The sequence below is a fragment of the Podarcis gaigeae genome, assembly GCF_964106915.1.
Source record: "Podarcis gaigeae genome assembly, chromosome: 4".
NCBI classification, from domain to species: domain Eukaryota; kingdom Metazoa; phylum Chordata; class Lepidosauria; order Squamata; family Lacertidae; genus Podarcis; species Podarcis gaigeae.
In genome coordinates, this window is record NC_139677.1 from 34,118,855 (window position 1) to 34,144,580 (window position 25,726).

The 25,726-nt window shown below is 44.5% G+C and overlaps 1 protein-coding gene across 3 annotated transcripts in view; it reads left to right on the forward strand.

Annotated features, from left to right (window-relative positions):
- Window positions 1–20,125, forward strand: part of VWA3B (von Willebrand factor A domain containing 3B) — a 69,295-nt gene extending 49,170 nt beyond the window's left edge. For 2 of the 3 annotated variants that reach the window (XM_083734172.1, XM_083734174.1), the window contains exons 23-29: window positions 391–610; window positions 6,657–6,768; window positions 10,350–10,474; window positions 13,532–13,669; window positions 14,137–14,234; window positions 15,555–15,790; window positions 19,742–20,125. In XM_083734172.1, the coding sequence (XP_083590298.1) occupies window positions 391–610; window positions 6,657–6,768; window positions 10,350–10,474; window positions 13,532–13,669; window positions 14,137–14,234; window positions 15,555–15,790; window positions 19,742–20,010 (1,198 nt within the window). In that variant the 3' untranslated portion in view covers window positions 20,011–20,125. The remainder of the gene's footprint in view (window positions 1–390; window positions 611–6,656; window positions 6,769–10,349; window positions 10,475–13,531; window positions 13,670–14,136; window positions 14,235–15,554; window positions 15,791–19,741) is intronic. The other variant, XM_083734173.1, reaches the window with a different exon arrangement.
- Window positions 20,126–25,726: the final 5,601 nt, after the last annotated feature.

Here is a 25,726-nt window from a genome sequence, read left to right on the forward strand (position 1 = left end):
CTGGGAAATATTGGGAGAGCAGTAGGAAAAAGCAGCACCAGGGGAGAGACAGATGACAGACTAGTTGTCTTTAGAAAGCATTCATGACCCCTCCTCTCCCAGGACTAGGTGTGCCTTGAGAGTAGTAGAACTGAAAGCTCAGAGGCAGAAAGCACTGGTCAGCTGGCACAGGGACTAAGTGGGGTGGGACTTTACTTGGAGCAACACCATTATCTAAGAGAGGCCACATTCCCTCATCTCTCTCTGTGAATATTGAATAAACCACTTGGTAAGAACTCTTCTTGTTTATCTGCTTCTTGGTTGACACAGTGGGAGGGATAGGATTCCCTAAAGCCTGGCAGTATCTCTTGTTATGTAGCCTCAGAGTGCAAGTGCTGTTTTCGCTTTTAGGTTCGAACAGAACAAGCCGGTCTCATATATAGAACGTAAGGAATCTTTGCTCCAGGCCTTAGAAAATGCGAGTTGGCCCATCTCCTACGAAGAGGTGATGTTGTTGGAAGACGAGATTCTGTCAGGATTAACGTATGAACAGCAGGCCATTGAACTTAAAGAAGCTTCCAAAGAGGAACCCCAGAGAATCTGTCCCCTTCGGATCTGCCCTGCTAAACAGGTAGGTGGTATTTCATTACTTATTTATTTATTTATTTATTTATTTATTTATTTATGGGGTGTGTCATTTTGGTTTTTTTACAAGAAATGCACAAGACAGCTTGCAAAAAAATAAATAAATAAATCAGTAAAATGCAAGAAAGAAACACAATCTTAGGGATGAACTGAGAAGCCAAAGTGAAGTGCATTTTAAAAGAGCAGTAGAGTACACACTTCATTAGCAATGCCACCAGCATAGTTTTCAAGCATAACCAACATATTGAAAATACTCAGGTTTTTAAGGTTCGCGGTAGCTTTGTTTGGCATGTTTTGCCTATGTATGGAAATAAAAAATGGAAAGGAAATGATATAGCACAACTTTGTCATGAAGGAAAAAAAAATAGATCTCTTTTCTTGAAAAGAAACCCTTAAAATTTAATCATGGTGACCTCCAAAGGTCACCAAATAAGCTTTGGGCTTCACTGGGTATTTGAACGCAGGTTTCCTCATGTGCAACATTACATCCAGCAGCAACAGCAGATGGGCACTGGGTTGCCACTTTGTGCCCTATCATAGAATCATAGAGTTGGGAGGGACCTTGAAGGTTATGCTGCTCAGTGCAGGATCTACAGTGCAGGACCACCCCTGACAGATGTCCACCCAGCCATAGTTTAAATACCTTCTGGGAAGGAAAGTCCACCACTTCCTTCTATTTTAATTCACTGGTTTAATAAGCCAGCTTTGTAAGCCATGGTTATGAAACTAACCATGGTTGGCTTCTTATGAAGATGACCAGAGCTTGTTTTCAACCAAGGGATTCAGTAAACCTGAAGTAGGCAGAGGTTCTCCTCTCAGCCATGTGGGAGGAGGTGAGGAAATGCAAGCCCAACACTTTGTTTGGGCTTGTTGCAGCTCATCCCTTGAGCGCCAAACCATGGTTTACTCTTGTGAGTGCATGCAGCATCTGTATGTTACTGTGATACTCCCTCTGAGAAAGACCAGACAAGAAATGTGAACTGTGAAACTTCCCAATGTATGCCAGTCACGTGCAGCATTATTCCTTTTCTGCACTTAAAAAATGTTATCTAATTGAAATGTTGAGGACTGCAACCTTAGTTGCAAAGGTGCTTGCTTGCTTGCTTCCCTTGGTGAGGGATTTTTAGAGCCAAACCTAGTGCTGTGTTCCATGTTGAGGAGTGAGATAATACTTTATAAAATATATAAATGGATACATTTGTGCGTGATGGTTCGTCTCCTACAAGGGTGCATTGTATTGGGCTTAGACAAATATGCATGACTGTAACTGACATATACTCGGAGTCCTGTAGTGATTTCATGCTCTTTATTGCAGCTTGTAAAACAGTGATTAAATTGCCCCCCAAACCTCAGGCTTTTATATACATTATTTACACAATGAGTCCCGTCTGATTGGCTGATTCTGCTTCCCTCCTAGAGCCAATCAGTTGTTGCATTCTACGATGCTAGCAGCCTAATAGGCTGATTAACTTCCTCCTGGAGCCTGATTGGTCTTTTCCTGCAAGCCAATCAGTTGTTGCATTCTAGGATCCTACTTGCCTATTGTTCTAGGATCCAAGCTTAGTACATAACAGTAACCTTTTGATAAAATGAAAATGTTGTTTTTCTTTGTGCGCATAATGGGGATGGAACAGCTTTCACTGGCACTTTCTAAACATACCAGGGACGTGAGTTTCCTTAGACCTCTTGTGCAGGGAAGCGGCAGCACATTTAGCAGCCAGTTTGGCTTTAAATATCACTCATTTGTATGAAATAGGCACCTGCTACTTGGAGAGGAAATGATGCTCTACACTTTGATTGACTGATGTAATCTGTAATTTGAAATGGACAGTTGATAAATGAAAACTTTCGCCCAGCAGGATTATGCTAAATCAACCATTCAGTCAGGGAAACAAAAAAATTATTGAGAAAAGTGTTATTAAAATGCTAATAAAGCTTCTTCCATATTTCTTTTTAAAAGCTCTTTGGCAAGCATTACAGAGGGAGCTTATCTTTTGAGAAAAGGCCAGACCTCTGGCAGATTTCCAATTGTGTATTTCTTTCAATCTTAACAAAGTGAAAAGCTCTCATTTTGCTACCAGTTAAACAAGAGATGGCTTATGTTCAAATGAGGAGCGCTTTAGAAAAGTGCCCTTATCTTACCTACAAATGCCTACTCAGAAGACCTCTAGCTCAGTGGAATTTGTTCACAAGTAAGCATGCATAGGATTGCGGTTTTGATCACATAAACCAGAGCCTTCCAACTGTGTGTCGCGACACATTAGTGTGTCTGCTGCAGTGTGTAGCGCAAACACTCCCTGCACTCCTCCTGGGGCTGGAAAGGGGTTTGTTTAACCTCCAGTTTGCTGGCGAAATTGAATTACCGTGTCGCAAAATGATGCATGTCTAAAAAGTGTGTCACCAACATTTAAAGCTTGGAAAGCTGTGACCTAAAGGATCAACGCTTCTACAGCATAGTGTGCCACGTGAAGTAGAAATAAGATAACAGTCGTACCTCAGAAGTCGAACGGAATCTGTTCCAGAAGTCCGTTCGGAAGCTGCGGAACCTGCATTGGAGGTTTGGGTTCCAAAAGAACGTTCGCAGACCGTAACACTCACTTCTGGGTTTGTGGTGTTTGGGAGCCAAAATGTTCAAATTGCAAGGCGTTCAACTTCCGAGGTATGACTGTACTGGCTCTTAAGAGCTGAGAGATGGCATTTTGGGGCACAGCCCTGTCCTTCAAGAAAAATGGTATACAATTAATAAAGGGCAGGTGTCAGACTGAGGAAAGGACCTAGAGGGATACTAGGGACCATCACAAACATCAGCTGTAGAGACCACCCAGAGTCAGCTCTGTAGTCAGTCACTTCCCTGAGGCTTCCTTTTTGGGTTTCGGTCCCTCAACACAACCACCTGAATTTCACAAAGCATGACTGCAAGATGTCTCCTCCCTGTAAGGACACAGCAACACAGCAGCATCTTGGTCACCTCACAGCCCCTCTGTCCTTGATCCTCTGGCGTGCATCATGCCTTACCAGTCTTCTGACATGTGGGTCAGTTCCCCACAGGCACCCCCCTCCCTGTCAGCCTCTGCCTAACAAATATCCACATGATGCCTTGCAATGACTGTGTGTGCCCTGCCCCACAGGCAGAGGAGATCCTTTCTAATTCTGCATCTCAACTCTGCCACTGAAAAGTTGTTTCATGCTAGTATGGCTCATCGTGAATGGTGCTTGTAAAAAGGGCTGGGAGGGGGGGAGCTGGCTTAATAATAATGATTGAAGATAATATCTGGTGCCCTTGAATCTCTAAAATCTTTGATATATCCTAATAAAAATAGGAAGCGTCCCTTAAGTGAGTACGGTAGCTGTTGATAATCTTCCTCTAACCCACCGGTTCATTCCTCTGCTCTGCAGGAGCAGAAACATTTCTGTACTTTACCAGTTCCTTCTGGTGTGTTTCCCTCCTGCTGTCCTGACATGCCAACATATGCTACTGACTGCGATGTGATTAACACCGTGCAATCACTTATCCTGAGACAACCTGCATTAGCAGCCTAATCAGAGCCCCATCTTCAGTAATTGCTAATCTGCAGCTGCAAAGCTTCAGGACTGAGTGGTAGAAATGCAGGTGTCATTCAGAAACGGTGTTGAGTTCAGGATAGAAATGAGACGTTTCAAAAAATGGCTAGTGTCCCCCCCCCCCATTTTTTATTTGTCTTGCCTAAATGTATACCTATCTTATTTTGCACACACACCCTAAACATGAGCTATACTCAACATGACTTGATGTTAGAAAAAGATGTTTGGCAAGGTATATTTCCCTTGTATATTAGTTAATTAGTGAATGCAATGCTGTTTTCTTGGAATTTAAATCTTTGGACAAATCTGATTTTTTTTAAAAAGCACTGGGGAGATGGCCTATTAATGCTGAAAGAGAAATAGTAACCTTTTATGGCTGACCTTAGCAGTTGGCTATCTGTTCAGACCTATTGCTGAATTAATGTAAGCTATCAAAAAAAGCTGGAAAGTTGGTATTGTTCAGCTTGTGGATAGAGTTGCACCATTGCTGTTGTTTGTACAGATGGGTAAAAGATCTTTGTTGTTTAGTCGTTTAGTCGTGTCCGACTCTTCGTGACCCCATGGACCAGAGCACACCAGGCACTCCTGTCTTCCACTGCCTCCCACAGTTTGGTCAAACTCACGTTGGTAGCTTCAAGAACACTGTCCAACCATCTTGTCCTCTGTCATCCCCTTCTCCGTGTGCCCTCAATCTTTCCCAACATCAGGGTCTTTTCCAGGAATTCTTCTCTTCTCATGAGGTGGCCAAAGTACTGGAGCCTCAGCTTCACGATCTGTCCTTCCAGTGAGCACTCAGGGCTGATTTCCTTAAGAACGGGTCAGTTTGATCTTCTTGTAGTCCATGGGGCTCTCAAGAGTCTCCTCCAGCACCATAATTCAAAAGCATCAATTCTTCCGCGATTAGCCTTCTTTATGGTCCAGCTGTCACTTCCATAGCTTTAACTATATGGACCTTTGTCAACAAGGTGATGTCTCTGCTTTTTAAGATGCTGTCTAAAAGATCTACCGAGCCTCAAAACGGAGCTACGGAGGCACTGACAACTTCTTCTAGAAGGCAGAAATGTGCAGAGCAGATTTTTTTTGTCTGAAACAGATTCCATAAAAGTCAAAGCACATAAGTTTAGACTAGGTTGCCTTAGATCAGAAAATGAAGTGTTATTGTAATTGCAAAAGCATAAAGGAGGAAGAAGACTTAGCATTTAATAGAGCACCTTTCAAGTGTTAGCGCATTTCGCACATCCATGGCACTGATGAAGAGGCTTGTAGCCCTGTTACAGGAAATAAGTATTCAAAGCTAGTAGCTTTAAGAGGTATTGGGAACATTTTCTGCTTCCCTTGAAAGATTAGATCCTTTGAGCTAGATTCACTTGTTCCCTCAGCATGGATCCCAATAATTTGGTTTGAGGGGATGCTCAGAGGTTGGGTGGGTTCTTCCACTAACAGAGGAATGGGGGCAGCTATTTCCCTGATCGACCCTCTTTCCCCTGCTGCTCCCCAAAACCACCTTTCAGAGGGTCCCTCAAACCTTTGGAACAAATTGGGTGTGGGTATTAGGGAATGGTGAATGAAAATGCCCTTTCTGCCCCTCAGAAGCTTTCACTGGATCAAAAGCCAATATGTGGGTGGAACAGCAGCACTCCTCCTGAGATACCTGCTTTTCATGCTCCAAGGCAGCTGCAGCATATATTATCTCTCCAATATCACATAGACTTTTCTTGTCTAGCGTAGATTATTCCCCCCGCCCCCATCTGCTGGTGATATATTTTATTCTCCATCCCATTTTCCCCCTGGAGCAGCTGTTTGTTTCCAAAGGCATGATTAGGGCAAAATGTTTTGCTGTTCATGAGGTTGATGGGGTCTTCACCAGAAGGAACCCCATTGTGGTTTTATTCTACAAAAGAAGATTTGAAACTGTAGGAACATAGATTCATAGAGCTGGAACTGACCACAAGGATCATCTGGTCCAACTCCCTGTAATGCAGGGATCTTTTGTCCAACGTGCAGCTCGAACCCACAACCTTGAGATTTAGAGTCTCATGTTCTGCTGACTGAGACATGAAGCTGCTTTTATTTTGAATCAGACCATTGGTTCCTTCAGTCATATTTCCCAGCTGGATTAGCAATGGCTGTAGAGAACTTCCCTGTAGAGAACTTCCCTAACCCTGTAGTGATATATTTGCCACTGGAAGTCCTGGGGAATGAATCCACTATCATCTATATGCAAAGCACCTGCCCTACCACTGATCTACAGCCCCTCATTTGATCAATGTCATTCTGAACGCTAGCTGTTCTTAAATATCACATTGAAAAGTGCTAAGCGCTTACTACTAAAGTTGCAAAGGTTTTGTTTTATGCATATTGCCCCACTGTATGCCCTTTTTCTGTTGTTGTTGTTGTTGTCCAGTTATGATGTACATCTCAAGAACTGGGGGTGGTCGAATCTCTCTCTTTCTCATTTATATGCAACACAGAAATTTTCATCAAAGCTACAGGAAAAGAAGCCGCAGAAAGGGAAAAGGGTTGATGCTCTCAAGGGCCACAAGGTCATTGCAAGATCAGAAAGCACGGGATTTTACTACCCAGGTAATTGCGTTGTAAATAGTAGTTTGTTTGGCTTGGAATTCTACCCTAAAACCAGTGTCAAGACCTGGCGTGTGGATGGGAGTCCTTTGGAGCAGGAGGTGATAACTAATCAGCCAGGACAGTTACCAAATGTAATATTTAGCTCGCAATGCAGAGATATTACATAGTTGGCAGTGTTGGTTCAAATGTTTAGGATCTGTACATACCGTATTTTTCCTTCTATAACACGCAGATTTTTTCTTCTAAAAAGGAAGGGGAAATGTCTGTGCGTGTTATAGAGCGAATGTGTGGTCCCTGGAGCCGAAAAATCATGCAAAAATCAAATCGCGGCGCTGCACGCTGCACGGAGAAGCGAAAGAGAAAGCGGCTGCTTTCCTGCATTCTGCCTCAGGGTCTTACTGCCCACCCTCCTCTGTTTCGTTGCTGTGTTTGCTGAAACGGAACAAAGAGCAGGGAAAGCCCCTCCCCTCCAGGCAAGCTCCGGTGCTGCTGGGGGAGAGGGAGAGAGAGGGGGGAAGGGAGAGAGAGAGGGGGGAGGGGAGGGAGAGAGAGGGGGGAGGGGGAGGGAGGGGGGAGAGAGAGAGAGAGAGAGAGAGAGAGAGAGAGAGAGAGATGGCTGGCTTGGGTGGGGGGAAACTTTTGCCTTTCTTTCCTCCCTCCCGTTAAATCCCTCTCCTGCATTCTTAGCCAGCTGCTTCTCTGCACACCCCTCTAATGTCCCTTCTTTGTTTTTCCTTCGCTCCCCACTTAAAATGTGGTTACAAAGCATGGATCCTCAGGATCTTTGCATTGGGTCACCCCAAATTCACCATCAGATCACATAGCATGTCCATGGCTACAGCCTGCACCAAAAAAATCACGCACCCACTGTTGCCTGGGGCTGCAATGGTGCAAAAATGTGGTTAAAAAGCATGGATCCACAGGAATTCTCAGGATTTTGGCATTGGGTCACCCCAAATTCACCATCAGATCACATAGCATGTCCATGGCTACAGCCTGCCCCCCCCCCAAATCACATACCCACTGTTGCCTGGGGCTGCAATGGTGCAAAAACATGGTTACAAACCATGGATCCACATGGATCCTCAGGATCTTTGCATTGGGTCAGCCCAAATTCACCATCAGAGCACATAGCATGTCCATGGCTACAGCCTGCCCCCCCCAAATCACGCACCCACTGTTGCCTGGGGCTGCAATGGTGCAAAAACGTGGTTACAAACCATGGATGCACAGGGATTCTCAGGATTTTTGCATTGGGTCAGCCCAAATTCACCATCAGATCACATGTCTGTGGCCACAGCATGAAGCACAAAAATGATACATCCACTGTTTCATTCAGAATGTTTTTTCCCTTGTTTTCCTCCTCTAAAAACGATGTGCGTGTTATGGTCAGGTGCGTGTTATAGAGCGAAAAATACGGTATTTTGAGGAATGGGCATTAGTGCCTGTGGGGGGTTATATGCTTACGTGTGTGTGCAGAATTTTAAAATCTTGGCAGTGTGCAATGGAGAAGAAAGGAAGGACGCACATGGGACTGTCAGGGGCACCTGGTACCATAGAACTGTCAGAACTTGCGTTCGACAGAGCTACTCCTCCAGTCGAGCCTTCGGAATCTCCTCCGACAATGATTAACAACCTGAGCCTTTGATAAGGCTGCAGGCACGTTCTCCATTCATCAGAGTATCAAACACAGCAGAAGAGATGAGAAGTTTGAGCTACATTGCTAGGTTTTATTTCTAACTATGCAGACAGAAAATAAATATACATGCTCTCTCTGTGAAAGCAGAGAGCAACCGAAAAACAAAAGAACAGGAAACCAGTAACATCACATCCGTCTCCTGTCTTCCGTGAAACTTCCAGCCTGGAATCTCTGGAATGCAAAACAGAGTCTTGTGACTCCAAGCACTGCACAGTGGCATAAACAGAAACTAACATCCTCCCCCTTTCTGTGAACACCACTGGGCAGTGTGTGAGTACAATCTCAGTACAAACCCAGTTTCTGTACATGGGTACAGTGTTGATCACTTGGAACAACCTTGGACAATAAATCAGCAGGAATTTCATTACCTGGCATATAGGATACCGTTACGAGTCCTTTCTGGACATGACACATTCTCTAGCAGCTTCTATTGCAAGTGCTTTGTGCTTTGCTTACAACCTTCAAAAGTCAGCAAAGCCAAACATGCTTTGTTGTCCTGATAAACCTGGATTGGGCACTTTACAGGAATTCATAAGTACTTAAGCTTACTGTTTGCTTCTTGCACGACCAATCAAATAGACCCTGGTTGTACATGGAATCTCTGGAATGCAAAACAGAGTCTTGTGACTCCAAGCACTGCACAGTGGCATAAACAGAAACTAACAAGAACTGGAAGCAATCTCAAAAGTTACCCATAGTCCAACCCCCTCCCAATGCAGGCAACCTACTATTACAGACTTAACACAAATGCTGTATGTGAGACTTGGAAACTTGTTCCGAATGCTGAAGTTCTTCCCTCTTACGTATCCACGGTTGGCTCTGCATTCAGTGGGTTTGAGAATGTGTGTGCATAAGAGCCATTGCAAAGGAGGAAGGATCCTTGCTTCAAGCAGCTCTGTGTACACACATGGGTACGTGTTCAAGTTACCTTTCCGCACTTTCTAAACACACGACTGAGGTTGGATCTAAACACAGGGAAAAGACCCCGCTACGAATAAGTCAGAAATTAGATGTTTTAACCAGTGCTATTTTCCGGGGGGGGGGGGCGCAGGCGTACGCATACCCCTAAACATTTTGTGAATCTAAGTTTGGCCCCATTGAGGCGCAGTATTTCAATATGAGTAGGAAAATGAGAGTACCCCTAAGCATTTTTTTAAAAGAAAAAAAGCACTGGTTTTAACAAAAGAAAAAAAATCTCTATGGAAAACCGCATTTTAAAAATTCCCTGCTCTCTGGCGCCATCTGGTGTCGCATGTTTATAGCACATTCAAATCGCTGTTTCTTTACTAATGTAGCCGAGTCCTGAATGTAAGAACATTCTAATGGACCTGGATAGTGTCCCATCTAGTCCAGCGTTCTGTTCTCACAGTGGCCAACCAGATGCCAATGGAGGGCCTGAACCCAATTGTGATTTTCGGCAATTGGCATTTAGTAGTATACTGCCTTGACTGTGGTGGTAGAGCATAGCCATTGTGGCTGGTTGCTGTTGAGAGGGCGGTACAGCTACCCTCTGTGCCCCCCCTCATGCTGCCTTTTAACATGTGAAAGCTGAACACCCCTCAGGTTGCAACCAGTGGTGGGGCGGGAATTAGGAACACATTAGATTTTGTTATCCATTGGTCCATGTCACCCAGGACTGTCTGCTTTGGCTAACGTCAGTTTTCACAACCCCAAGGAAGGAATATTTCCCAGTTCTATTAGTCGTGATCTGTAAATGGAGCTGCCAGCAGTTGAGCTGTCTCATCTGTAGTCAGTGCATATCTGCACTGAGCTTTGAAAACCAGTTTTTACAAAAAGCTGTTTCCATTTATTTCGCACGCTGCAAAGCACAGCATGTAATCTGAATCGTGGATTGCTTTCTCTCTCCTGGTCTTTGTTTTAGGAACGGTAATACGAACCATCACTCCTTTTTACGCACTTGTTGATTTCAACTGTGGGCACACGGAGATCGTCCCCTTGAAGTTCATCATACCTGTGGGGGGTGCAATGCCTTGTCCATCCTTGCAGGTAGGCGATTTACCGTTTCTGAAGTTCGTGCATGTTCTCCTCTACATAGTGCTTTCTTAAAGGAATGCGCCCCCTTCCTTTTAGCTCATCCAAGTTGCACGGTCTTTTTTACTGGGTGCAAATGGGACCAGACCAGGCGAACTTACCTGTCTGAGGTTGATATTGGGCTTTCTTATTGAAATATACTCGGAGTCGAGTGTGGATTTCATGCTCTTTATTCAGTTCATAGTGGTGAGGAGGAATGGAAGTTTCCCCAGAATATCTGCTTTATATACATTATTTACACAATGGGCCCAACGTGATTGGCTAATTCCGGGATTCACCTGTAGGCCAATCAGGTTGCAGATTCACTTCCACCTGGAGCTGGATTGGGTGGCTCCTGTGGACCAATCAGACTGCTGCATTCTGAATCCTATTGTTCTAGGACCAATCAGACTGCTGCCTTTTGGATCCTATTCAACTCAGTACATAACACTTATCTAAGGATGCACGTGAATAGTGATGAACCCATGTGGTGGCCAGCTATAAGTTGCAACTCTGGTGAATAAAATTTCTGAAACACTTAAAAAAGGTAAAGGGACCCCTGACCATTAGGTCCAGTCATGGCCGACTCTGGGGTTGCGGCACTCATCTCGCTTTATTGGCCAAGGGAGCCGGCGTACAGCTTCCAGGTCATGTAGCCAGCATGACTAAGCCGCTTCTGGCGAACCAGAGCAGCACACGGAAATGCCGTTTACCTTCCCGCCGGAGCGGTACCTATTTATCTACTTGCACTTTGACGTGCTTTCGAACTGCTAGGTTGGCAGGAGCTGGGACCGAGCAACGGGAGCTCACCCTGTTGTGGGGATTCGAACTGCTAACCTTCTGATCGGCAAGCCCTAGGCTCTGTGGTTTAACCCACAGTGCCAAACACTTACAGGAAACTTAAAAGAAAAAGAGGTAAAGGTGTCTGGGCATATGCAGGAATCCTGCCATCTCCCCACCAAAAGGAACCATTTTCCCTTGATTCTCTGTATATAAAAGCAGGGTGTAGTTGCTCAGTGGAGTCCAGTGGTGTAGTGTGGGGGGTGCAGGGGGGGCCGGCCGCACCGGGTGCAACATCTGGGGGGGGGCGCGCTCGCACTCGCAGCTCTCTGCCCCTACCTGGCTCACTCACTCTCTCTCACTGCAGTGCTGGCTGTGCGAATCCGATCCGAGCCGCCGGGTCGCCGCCCACTGTGAAGGGGGTGGGTGCCAGGCGTGCGGTGCGGAGAGGGACTATCTGGGGGAGGGACAGTGCAGCGGCCACCCAGCGCAGCACTGAGCGCGGGAGAGAACCACACCAGACCAGACCAGGCAGCAGCAAGAAGAAGCTGGCAGCGGCAGCAGGTTAGGGGTTAGGGGGCGCAAATTACTTGCCTTGCCCCGGGTGCTGACAACCCATGCTACGCCACTGGTGGAGTCAGAGTTACTTATTACTTATTCTATAATGCTCTTTCATAACTACAGTCATACCTTGGTTTTCGAACAGCTTAGTTCTGAACGTTTTGCCTCCCAAGCGCCGCAAACCCGGAAGTGACTGTTCCAGTTTGCAAACTATTTTTGGAAGCCGAACGTCCGATGGGGCTTCCACGGCTTCTGATTGGTTTCAGAAGCCGCACTTTGGTTTCCGAACGTTTTGGAAGTTGAACGGACTTCTGGAACGTATTCCGTTTGACTCCCAAGGTATGACTGTATTTCTATAAAGAAGGGACACAGTTATAGATGGAAGGACATATTTCTAGGGCTGGCCCACCTGTTAGACATGGGGAGGCAGTCACCTCAGGTGGTAGGTGGACTGGGGACAGCTGCGAAGGGTGGCAGATCCAGGCCTCTGAACAGTTCGCTACCTCCTGTACTTGTCGCCTGCGGCCACTGTGTAAAAGGAGCAGAACTGCTGCTGCTGACAGCTGCTCCTCTCAGGCCTCTTTTTTTCTTCCCCCATTGCCCTCAGTGTGCCAGGGCTTCCCTGGACTGCCTCGAGTTGCCTCAGACGGCAGCAGTGAATGAGGCAGTGGTGGTGAGAGGCAGCAGTGGTGGGAGAGGTGGTGGCAGTGTGGGAAAGCACCATTTTCTGTTTTGCCACTCAGGCAGCAAAAACGTCTTGGAGAGCCAAAACAGTATGATACATGAGATTAATGAGAGTACATTTCATTCAGCTGTTTGTTTTTAAATGTAAATGCCAGCTATGTGGTGGTATCAGAACTTGTGGCACATGATGAACGCATGCTGACACATGTTTAAGGACATTTCTAAGTTGCCAACAATTCGCTCTGCCCTACTCCTTTCCTACACAAGGAATAGTACGGCCATAATATTTCACTTCCTGATTGGCAGGTGAGTAAAGTTTGGGTTTAAGCTACTTGGATGCTTTGGGGAGGAGAACTTTAGCTGCAGAAGAAAGGCATTGGTTGAGTTGTTTTTGTTTTTTTTACTGGAAACTAAGCTCACAAGGTATACAGTTGTACCTTGGAAGTCGAACGGAATACGTTCAGGAAGTCTGTTTGACTTTCAAAACATTCAAAAACCAAATTGTGTCTTCTGATTGGCTGCAGAAAGCTCCTGTAGCCAATCAGAAGCCGCGGAAGCCCTGTCGGACGTCAGGGTTCCAAAAGAACGTTTGCAAACTGGAACAAACATTTGCAGTGTTCGGAAGCCAAAACGTCTGAGTTCCAGGGCGTTCGAGACACAAGGTATGACTGTACAGTTGTACCTTGGTTTTTGAACGTCTCAGAAGTCGAACATTTTGGTTTGCAAACACTGAAAAGCCGGAAGTAAATGCTTCCATTTTTGAATGCGCCTCGGAAGTCGAACGGCTTCCTCTGAGTGTTTCTCAATTTCGTCAATTAAATTCCTTTGTGCCTTGGTTTTCAAACGTTTCAGGAGTTGAATGGTCTTCCGGAATGGATTATGTTCGAAAACCGAGGTACCACTGTAATTGCATTCTTGTCTCTGTTGATGGTTAAGAAGATAAGACCTTTGGGACCATTTAAATTTAAAGCTGATGTACTCAACCTAATTCTTCTTCTGGTTCTGCAGGTTGGAGACTATGTATTTGTAAGAGTTAGGAAACAATTGGGAGACGAGTATTACGTACCTGGTACTGTCATAGCAACCCCACTAAAATCTGATTTAGATGATAAAGTCTACACCATTTTGAAATACAACAACAAAAAGGTAAGACGGCAGGTGGACAGACCTTGAAAACTGCAGTGCCTTTTATTCTTGACACTAATAGCGTCTTTTCCTTTGGTGGAACCATAGAGCTTGGCTTGCACCTTTTCTTCCTGTCTTCCTGACAGGAAAAATGAGCAATTAACATAAGAAACATATCTGATTAATAAGGACTCTCTTCATTCATTATTTTAATGTCGTTCTTACTGTTCTGAAACTTCATCCTTAAAACAACCTATTAATCAACTCTTCTCTTGGCACCAATAACTGTTTTCCCATATGTTCTGCTGTGTTTCAAATTATTCTAGTAAGTTATCCTTTTTATTTCCCTTTTTTAAAAAATAAATAAACCATTGCATTTTGGAAACTTGACTCTTTTTACTTCCATGTACAAGTTTCTTCATGTGAATGGTTGGTTTGACAAGATAAAAGCCACTGAGTTTAAAGATGTGGTGATTTTGTTGCTGCAGGCATTCTGTGTACGAAATGGGCTTATTAAAATCAGCCATAGAAGGTATTCCTGTTCCTGCTGCTACATAAATATGACCCGAATGATGGATTATCTTGTGTGAGTATACTTGAATCCCATTTCTCCCTCCATTTCATAAATATGTATAAATAAATATCTTACGTCTGTGTGAGATAAGGTAAATGTCAAGCAATGCTACCTATACAAATCCTGGAATGGTGACAGTAATAATGTTGATTCTGCAAAGCAAGAACAGCAGTCCCAACCAAAATACCTCAGAGATATTAAATGACCTAGAGACAGACGGGCTGTGTGGTAGGAAGGGGGTGCAGAGATATAATAAGGCAACACCATTGTAACAAGAACTGGTGTGTGTGTGTGTTGATGTGTGAATGGAGATGAAAAAAGTATAAGTGTTTAGAATTATTTATTACATTTATATGCCTCTCTTTGTCCAAGGATCACGGGGCGGTTTACAGTATAAAAACACAAAAATACATACCATAATAACAAACAAATACAGTGGTACCTCGGGTTGCATACGCTTCAGGTTACATATGCTTCAGGTTACAGACTCTGCTAACCCAGAAATAGTACCTCAGGTTAAGAACTTTGCTTCAGGATGAGAACAGAAATCGTGCTCCGGCGGTGCGGCGACAGCGGGAGGCCCCATTAGCTAAAGTGGTGCTTCAGGTTAAGAACGGACCTCTGGAATGAATTAAGTACTTAACCTGAGGTACCACTGTACAGCTAAAAGGCCATAGATTGTGTAATTAGCCAAAGCCTGGGTGAAGAGGCAAGTTTTTGCCGGCTGCCTAAAGATAAGTAATGAAGGGGCCAGGCGAGCCTCCCTGGAGAGAGCATTCCACAAACAGGGAGCCACTGCAGAAAAGGCCCGTTCTCGTGTTGCCGCCCTCTGGACCTCTTGTGGGGGGAGCACACAAAGAAGGGTCTCAGATGATGATTGTGTGGTCTGGGTTGGTTCATATGCGAAGAGGTATTCTTCGAGCTGTTGTGGTCCTGTGCCATTTAAGGCTTCAAAGGTCAAAACCAGTGCTTTGAATTGGGCCTGGAAACTAACTGAAAGTCAGTGTAGTTGGGTCAGGGTTGGTGTTATATGCTCAAGCAGTCTTGCCCCAGTGAGCCACCAGCTAAACTTTCTGAACCATCTTCAGACACAGCTGCACATATAACACATTGCAGTAATCTAACCTAGAGGTTACCAGGTCATAGAGAGTCTGCACAAACTGAGTATGTGAAGAATGGGAAAGGGGTACAGGGGCGGAATTGCGATCAGATAACTCCTGGGAACTTTCACTAGTTTCTGCTTGTCATCTCACGTTGGAGAGAAAAAACACCCCGGTTGCTGAAATCCTGCCTGCCTGCATTTAGCTAATCTGCTGCTTTGAATTAATCTAGACCAAACATAAAAGTTGTGAAGCATTTCCATAGAGCGGCTGAAGAGGCAGAGACTAAATGCATCTCTGCTGGAGGTGAATGGAAGAAGAAGGACAACAGAAAAGGAAGAGCAAAGAGCAGGAAGGATCTCTGCAAAGCATGGCCCTCTGATGAGCAGCTGGCTGCCCCTAGGAGGACAGTGAAAATAAGAGAAAGTAGTTTGTCGCCACCCTCTCATATCAAAGATGGATGTGCAGGTACAACAAGTAAAGTAGAGCAGGAGTCCAGTGATGATGTAAAGTCAGATATATCCAAAATGGAAAACTTGCATTAGGTCTATTTACTCTATATTTACTATAACTTTGCCTAGTGATTAGGATTCTGTACTTTGGTTGTTTCACAGCCCAAGGGTTCTTTTTAATCCTTGCTTTCTGTATCACGTTCCTAATTGAGATCTTCTCAGTTAGCCTAACAAGAGAGAAAATACAGACACTTGTCCCTGATCTTCCAGCATATTGTAGGAATGATACTTTCTCCAGGGATACAGTGCTTTGGAGTTTGGTTTGGTTTTTTTGCCATTCCTTGGCAAATACCCAAGTGACTACTACTGTACCTCCGTTGATATGCCATATTGGTCTCCAGGAAAACTGCCACCATTTTGTTCTGTTGAGCCACATTAAGAACTTCCTGGTGTAGTGGTTAAGAGCGGTAGTCTCGTAATCCTGGGTAACCGGGTTCGCGTCTCCGCTCCTCCACATGCAGCTGCTGGGTGACCTTGGGCCAGTCACACTTCCTTGAAGTCTCTCAGCCCCACTCACCTCACAGAGTGTTTGTTGTGGGGGAGGAAGGGAAAGGAGAATGTTAGCCGCTTTGAGACTCCTTAAAGGGAGTGAAAAGGCGGGATATCAAATCCAAACTCTTCTTCTTTAAAAAACTAACCAAAAACATTTTTATTGAAGGTTTTCAACATATTGTGCACAAAAATCCCAACACATTTATAACAAGCTAATAAAAAGCAATATATCTAGTAAATTAATAATAATAATAATAATAATAATAATAATAATAATAATAATAATAAAGAAAATATAAAATTGAATACTCATTATCCTTAACAAACACAATTGTATAAAAAAGAGAAAGAAGAAAAGAACGGAGAAGAAATAACTGAAAAAAACCATTATCACATTATAGATATATGTGAAAAAGGTTTTCCCCCAGTTATTTCTTCTCCATATGTGTGTGTGTGTGTGTGTGTGTGTGTGAGAGAGAGAGAGAGAGAGAGAGAGAGAGAGAGAGAGAGAGAGAAGAGAACAGACTAAAAAGAGAAACTTCTGGCTCCCTGACAATTATGCACTCCAGAATTGCTTTTACCCCTCTGCAGGATCGAACTTTACCCAGATTTCCCTCCCAAGCCTAACCTTTAACTTTTAGTCACCCAGACAGTGCAGTATGACCCTTCTTATGTCTTTCTAGTAATCCAAATTAATATTTCTCCAGTTTGTATGTAAAATTTCTTATAAAGTCCTTTTAACCTGTTCTAGCAATTTGTTGTTCTCAGTGAATTGCCTTTCAAACTTTTACTTTTTTTACTCAGTAAAAAGCAATAGTAATGTTCCACAACTTCCCTAGTTTGGGAAAGTTCCTGTCTCAGAACACAGGCATTTGTATCCCTCCTCCTTTGTGCTTTTATTATGTTGCTGTAATGTGGTGTTACTATAGACTTACCCCCCTATGTCTGATTCATACATGCACATTAATGGCACAGTGGGTTGAATCTAGTGCTACTGCTTCTCAGAGGAGACCCATTCACATTGATAGACACAACTAACTTAAGTCCACTAATTTCAGTGGGTCTACTCTTGAGTAGAATTTCGTGAGATGCAACTCACTGTCCCACTGTCCAGCTTGCAACTGAGCATGGGAACAAGCCCAATAAATTATCTGATGTTTGAAAAGTCTGAAGCAATGATGCGATGAAGAATGAGAGTTTTGGCAGATGTTTGATCTTTGTCGGCTCTTTTACACATGCTAGTCATCAAGGGATTAACCTTGAATGTGTATTTCTGTCCCCTTTATGAGAATGTGCTTCAGATATCAATGTGAATGTACTGACCCAATATGCAAATTCAGTATATATATTGTATGTTGAATATCTCTTGCAAATCATGGTTTACGAACAATAAAGTACAATTTAGATGTGAAGGCTCCAATCCCACACATGCTTACCTGGGAGTAAGTCATGTGAAACTAGTGGGGCTTACTTTTGAGTAGACCTCTGTAGGCTTGCAATGTAAAACCCTTATATGTTGTTTCCCAAACTTGTCTCCAGCTGTTTTTGGACTACAATTCCCATCATTCCTGATCCTGCTAGCTAGGGATGATGGGAGTTGTAGTGCAAAAAACAGCTGGAGACCCAAGTTTGGGAAACATTACCTTATAATAGGTTGTCTGATAATGCGTCCTATGGTAGCAGACACTTTTCAACTCCCTCAATACTTTGGAAACGAAACAAGAAAAAGAAAGTTAATGCATGATGTCTTCTGGTTTTGTTTGATCAATGTGTTAAATAATCTGCATTGCTGGATGATAAAGCGACTATGCCTTCGTATTATCTGAGGCTGATCTCCCACATTCATGCAGTGGCTCAGGTTGCACATAATGCTAAGCCAAACTATGGCTTAGCACAAAAATGCAGGATCCTGGAGAGGAGAGCGCGGCTGATTTCCTTCTGCTGTGAGTGAAGTCATGGTAGCACGTTGTCTGAATCCACAGGACAGCAACAGGACTGAATAAGAAGCAAAGTGGCCTCAGCCTCCTCTCTCAGAACCCGCACGCTAAGCCATAATTTGGTTTAGCATTATGTATGACGATCAGCAAATAATTGACAGTGCCTGCACAGTCTTCATTTCTTTAGTAGCAAGCCAGAGTTTCCATACTGAATGGTGATGGCGCCTTTCTTAAAGATAAGCACTGACTGCTAGTTTTGAATTTTCTGTGAAAGTGTTGAATGAAATAGAATTTTAAATCCTAAGTCTGCAGACCAAATGGACTCTTATCTAAAGTAGACCTTGATTAAATGTGTGCAGCTTCCATTTATTTGAGTAAGTACTCATCTCTTGTCTAGGAAATAATGTCTAGCACGGTTATTGTTAGAATTGTCTCCTTATATTGTATTGTCCACCTTGTTTCGGGATAGCTAGCCCTCCTCCATACTTAAATCTTTATTAGCATAAATCACTGTTACCTTCATTAGTGTATGGTGTATGTTGTAAATCTTAAAACGTGACTTTAATAAAACATGATTTTCTTGTGCATCCATTGGCATGGTTACCTTCTAACAGATTTTATGTGCAGCTGTTTTTATGGATTTCATTTTTTTCAGATTCCAGACACCCTTTGCTTCCCTTTCCTCCAGTTTTCCTTTAAAAAGCACACATAAGACCCGTTTTTCAAAGTCTGGTTTGCCAAACTCATGTTGCCCTCTGACCACAGGGGAAAGATCCTGCCTTCTGCAGAAACACGGTTATTTCCATAAGGTGGTTGCAGAGGAAAATCTCTTGGATTGAAATGAAAATGGTTGAATTAAGGCAGCAAATGTCGTGGACCTCCAAATGTTGATCCACTTCAATTTGGAGAAGCTGTATTTTGGGGGAAGCTGGCGGTTTTAAATGCCACTCACATTTTCTTCCCAAGCTTTTCCAACAGAAAAAATATATTTTGACTAAGATGCAACTTTCTGAACAGAGAGCCATTTTTATTTTATTAAAATAAACAAGCAAATACATTGGGGGGGGGGAAATAGGAGAGCAACAGAACTCATCACCAGCAATAAAGCAAAACGTAAAAAGTAGCCCCTATTTAAACCAATGGTGTTTACGTGAGTCATTTTTAAAATTGCAACCATTCACATAACTACAAATGAGAATGAAGCTCCACACATGCACACCTTTGCTTGCATGACGAAGCTCCATACTCCATCGGTCTCTTACAGCGGGTCAGGCAGCATAGCAGCCATTAATGTTGTCTCCTTCCCTCATATCTATTCACCGCTGTACAGTCCAGGTGTCTGTTATGTTTTCCTGGGCAGCTTGTTATGAGTTCTGTTGCTCTTACATCTCCTCTAACAGGCCGTGGGGGGGGGGGAATTGTTTTGTTTAATCTCACCGATCTTCGCCTTTTCTTCCACCCCTTTTCCCCCCTGCCAGCACCTACTTATCGTGGCTTACCGCGTCCTCATTCTTCACGAGGTAGAAAGCCATGGCTGCCTTCAAATGCTTCTGAGTTTAGGATAACTAAGGCCCTCCGGAGCTCTGGTTCTCCTTTGCGCCAGCAGAGCACCCCTCAACTTGTTAGGACGGCTGCCACCAGCAGCAGCAGCGAGACCAGCATTTCGAGCATCGAGAAGGTGGAAGAGCTGGCAAGACGGCTTCAGCAGTACCACATCACGCAAAGGAAAAACAGCCTTGCCATTTAGTTGTAAATAAAGACTGCAAGTTGTGAACAGGGGAGCAGGGAGGGGAAGGGTCTAGTTGCCAGTTATGAAACCGTATTATATCAACCCCAAATAAACCATTTAATTTGATATTAAACTTTTTTAATATTTAAATTGTGCAGCATCACAAGATCTTTGTAAGGAGATCTTTGAAAATCTGGCTGTGCGGTTAAAAACCGATGAGGAGGCAGACGAAAGGAACCACGTTGGCACGTGCCTAAACTTGGTACGGAGAACAGATGCCCTGTTGTCTGCCTGGATAGTGCAATTGGTTAGAGTGTGGTGCTGATCATCCCAAGGTTGCAGGTTTGATCCCCATTTGGGACAGCTGCATATGGTTAGAGCGTGGTGCTGATCATCCCAAGGTTGCAGGTTTGATCCCTGCTTGGGGCAGCTTTGCAGGGGGTTGGACTAGATGATCCTCAGGGTACCGTCCAACTCTATGAGTCTAGGAATATGATGTGCAGTTCTAGATAGGATGCACTTTATGGGTGATTCCAGGTGTATGTCAGTGTCATGTCAGAGCCTGGATTCTGATGAACCATCCCATGATGGTGTATGTCTTGTGTATCCTCCTTCCCTGAAAGAATCTGAAGCCAGGGTGGTGGTGCAGAAAGAATGCATGAGCAAAGGAATAAGGAAGGATCAAAACCACTTTTTCAGTGCCCTATTTGTGCAGTTATGCGGATGACTTCTGCTTGAGGTGGCCTCTGCTAAAAGGGACTGTCATCGGGCTAGCACAGGTAGACATCCTTTAGGTTTCTAGATGTATGATGGAAGAGTTGTGGTTGTTGTAAAGGCATAGCTGTCAAGCGTCCCTTATTTGGAGGGACAGTCCCTTATCCCAGCGCCATGTCCCACTGCTTATTGAGGGATGTCCCTTAAATTTCCCGGGTTTCAAAGGAAGCAGCTCATCTCCCTTCCTGCCAGACAGGGAGGAGGGAGGCTCCAACTGTGTTGCTTGGCTGCCTGGCCCGCCCCCTCCGGCCTCCACTCACCAGCCTCGGCCCCCGGGAACCCCTCCCTGCCGGGACTGGTGGGAGCCTCGGGCCCTTCCGCCACCATCCTCCTCACGGCCGCCGAACTGAGCGTCTCTGCCTGGGGCCTCCCCTCTGCCCATGACCGCTGCTCCCGCTCCCGCTAGGCCGTACTGCGGCTGTGCCGCCGAAGGACCCGAATGAGATGGGCAGCCTGGCATGGTCTATGAATTGATGAGGAGCCTTGAGAGGACAGCGAGGGCAACCATAGAGAAAGCAGTTCAGAGAGAGGAGGAAGAGGAGGAGGCGGAGGCGCGGGCAGGTGTTCCAAGGGCTACAAGGGAAGGATCGCAAGCGCTTCTCCCATAGATTTGTAGTGGTAGACTAGCATAGATGGTCTGATCTGCAGGTTTACTTCGGGCGCTATTCCCCCCCCCTTCCTCCCGCCCCACCTGATGGAATTGAGAGCTGCAGATGGAGCACGAGAGAAAAGATACAGAACTGCAGCAGCATCTTTGTAGCTTGGACTTCGTTTTGGGCGAAAAGTGGTTGCTGCTTGTAGTTATTTAATTGCAGTGTTTCATCGGCCGGTGTCTTGAGCAGCAACCTCCGGAAACGAAGGGCTAAAAACCGGCGCTGCTCTCCAATATTATCTGGTCCCTTTTAACTAGTTGTCTAAAATCCCTTATTTTGGCTGCTGGTCCCTTATTTTCAAATCTGTAAGTTGACAGCTATGTGTAAAGGACAGGTTCTTAATCTTAGAATAATGGAGTATTAATATTTCCCCCCAGTCTCTTCAGAATTATGATTCTGCTAGTTGCCCCAGTCTTCTTAAAGGACTGGGAAGATACTGGAACATAGGTCATTACATCCTCTAAGAATGTGACACTTCCTCTGTTGCTTAAGTTAGAAACACCTGTTCGTTTATACTGACATTTATATTCCCCTTTTACTCTAAGGACCTTAAGGTGGTGCACACAGTTCTTCACCCCTCTCATTTTTATTTAACAACTTTGTGAGGAAGGTTAGGTTGAGAGACTGTGACTGACTCCAGGTCACCCAGTGAGATTTATGGCTGAGTGGGAATTTGATCCCTGGTCTCCCAGGTTACCTACTCTAGCACTCTAACCACCACACTGGTTCTGTTGCAAATCATGTCCATTCAGATTTGCATTCAGCAATTACTTTGAAGTGAGAATCTGCCCCATGTGCCCCTTGTGGGTGATATTGATCTCCAGTCAGCACAACCTAACTACAGCAGGATCATGTGTATTTCCTAAAACACCAACATGCCAGTTATATCAGGGCAGGATTGGGGAGAATCCCAATGATATTTTCATAGATCTGGGGTAGGTAAAGGTAAAGGACCCCTGAAAGGTTAAGTCCAGTCAAAGGCGACTATGGGGTTGTGGTGCTCACCTCGCTTTCAGGCCAAGGGAGCCAGCGCTTGTCCACAGACAGCTTTCCGGGTCATGTGACCAGCATGACTAAACCGCTTCTGGTGCAACGGGACACCATGATGGAAACCAGAGTGCACAGAAACTGTTTACCTTCCTGCTGCAGTGGTACCTATTTATCTACTTGCATTGGCATGCTTTTGAACTGCTAGGTTGATAGGAGCTGGGACAGAGCAACAGGAGCTCACCCCGTCGTGGGGATTGAACCGCCAACCTTCTGATTGGCAAGCCCAAGAGGCTCAGTAGTTTAGACCACAGTGCCACCTGCGTCCCTGTTATCTGGGGTACCAGAATCTATATAATAAATGGGAGCATTTAGATAATATTTGGGATATGATGGAAAAATACAAATTGCAGAACTGTGCCAGAGAAGAAATTCCTAGGTTAGCCTATGCAAACCAGCCTGGCTGGGCTAGCTTGAGTGCAGAGCTATTGAGAAACAATGGGGAACCATTGGCAATACAAAATGAAGGCCATTGGCAATACAAAAAAGCTATCCTTCCTCCCCGCCCCCTCAAAGGAATGGACAAAGAAAAGAGATTTGGAAGGTTGCCAAGGCGATTGAGGGGGACGTGGTGTTACAGGAAAATGTGTCCCTTTTGAAAGCTTAAAAGTGTTCTGGGAACAAGAAGGAGGAAGTAGGCAGAGCCATCTTGGCTCTAACTGAAGGAGGCTGCAGCAAGAGAGTGAGAGCCATGATTGTGGCTTTGAACCTGCTAAAGCTCTGCCAGGGATGATGAGAGACACCGTTAGGTTATAATGTTCTGCACCGTCTCCCTTGAAGACTTTAGGTGTAAAGTAAAACCTATTTTTTGACAACACTAGCCTCGACTGTTCCTCAATTTTCCCAACAGAAACACAACCCTGGGTGAGTTACTGGAACCCCCAGGAATCTTGCTAGTGCTCAGCAGAGATTGGGGGTGGCACGCAACCTCCCAAAAAATATTATGCCCTTGACACAAAGTTATGTATTGTCATATGTCAGGGGAAGAACACAGCACAGGGTTTTTGGTGACAGCCATTCCCTGAGTAACACTGTGCTCCACTCTGGGAAAACGGAACCAGATCCTGAGCAGCTTTGACCAGTTTGAAATGGAAAATTGTTAAGTACCTGAGACCTAACAAGCTTCATGTTTGTGTCCATCGTGAACTCAAGAGTGTTGGCCAAGCCAGGCATGGACAACTCAGTTTCATCATAATGTACAGGTATGTACTAACTTTATTCTCGAAATGTTTTAGTGATGCTGCTGGTCTCCTTTCTGTGTGCCGTGAAGAAATACAGTAGGGATTAACTGATCTCCCATGAGACAATCTGGGTCAAGTTTTGTGCTCTGATTTCCCTGTTCTCAATATCGCAGTTACTGCTTCCAAGCTTCGCTATGCAGGTTTCAGATTTTTTGACTGTCAAAAGGCCTGTTTCCCATAGATTCCAATAGATTGTCTGTGTAAAATACGGACAGTGCTAGAGACTGTGAAGTCTCTCTCTGTCTTTAGTGGAAGCTGCACTGCCACCCCTCATTTGACATTCCAAAAGGCATCAGACAGATTAGTGGCAATCTCATGGCAGGCTGCTAATCTTAAAACAGGAGAGGGAGGGAGGGAGAGGCTTAAGCAGGGCATGCACTGCCTGAATAAAAGTGAGGAAAACAGGGATAAAATTGACGCCCAAAGTTGAAAGAGTCAAAGGAAGTCTCCAAACTGCCACTGCATTGTCTAAAATGTGGCAGTGCTAAAGAGAAGGCCTGGACTTTGAATCTGTGCAGGTTTGGCCCAGCTAATTGGGTTGGCCTATTGGCTTCAATGGGGCTCCTCAGCTGTATTGCTATGTAGCATACACACACACACACACACACACACACACACACACACACACACACAAACATATATATATATATATAATGGGGTGGCCCTCTCTATATTTTTGGACTCCAACTCCCATCATCCCTGATCATTGACCATGCTGACTAGGGCTGATGGGAATTGTAGTCCAACAGCATCTGGAGGACCATAGATTCCCCCCTCTGACCTCAGTGGTGGTGCAACCCATCTAAAATGATTAGGACTGGGTTGTCACATCTATTAGATATTCTATAATTTTAGTGTTGAGTGGGTTGTCAAAATTGGTTAGAATTTTGGAGAGATTCAGTTTAAAATGAAGAAAAGTCCTCCTGTATTAGACAAATGGCCTGCGTGGTTAAATTTCACAGGATGGCTGTGCTTGCATTCATTTAGGGTTCCAAAATCAATGTGTGATTTTGGTAGGTTTGCCCTTAAATGCAAACTGAATTTAATCCCCCCACTCTGTTCTACTCTGCCCTTAGTTTCTGGCCCCTTTGAGGTGGGGTCTACAACACTCCTTATCAGAACTCTACAAATTTGCATGGTTTACCATTTTTATAATCTGAAAATAAGTTCTCTTGTTCATTCGCACACCTTGATTGAATAATGTCTGGTTACATTTTGCCTGGCACAGTGCAGGCAAAAAAATAATAATTGGCTGAAATTTCAGCTGCTCTTCCGCATGAGAGGCATATTGACTCTCTTCACTGCATCCTTAGGTGAACCACTCAAAGACACAGGTGAGAGGCTAATCCACATGCCATCACTCTGAAGCAAGTCCCATGGAGTTCACAGGGAGGGAGGGATGAGCCATTGAGATATTTCTCTCATTGTTGAAATGAATGGGAGAGTTGTGTTATTGTGCAACAGCTGCTAGTCATGTCAATGGGCTTAATTTCTGGAGGACCGTGAATAGTTTTTTCTGTGTTATGGCATTTCCAAAGAAATGATTCATTTAATTAGGAGTCATTTCTCTTTCTGTCCACACAAACCATGTTTGCTATTACATTTTGTTTTAATCTTTTCACGATACTTTCTGTTTGTCCCAGCAGCCGGTCTTATCTGGAAGCCACCTGGTTCCTAATTCTATAGTCCTTCACAAAGGGCCCAAGAAGTTCAGCAATTATAGCTTTTCATTTCTTCCCAGAGCGAGAACTAAGTGCAAAGTGTGCCTCTCAATTAACTTTCCTTAATGTCATGCAGAGCTCCTCATGGTGTGCTCCTTCCGTGGCAAATTGCAGTTCTTTGTCCTGCATGTTACTGCTGTGGCAAATGTCTTTGAGGAAGTAATTGCATGTACTTGGCCAAAGCAATCCTAAACACCGGCTGTGCCAAAGGGAAGACAGTTTGCTGAGTTATAAGAATAAACGTCACTCACTTGGTCAAGGGGGGGGGGTAAAAGTTATGAACCCCTCTGGCAGGGTC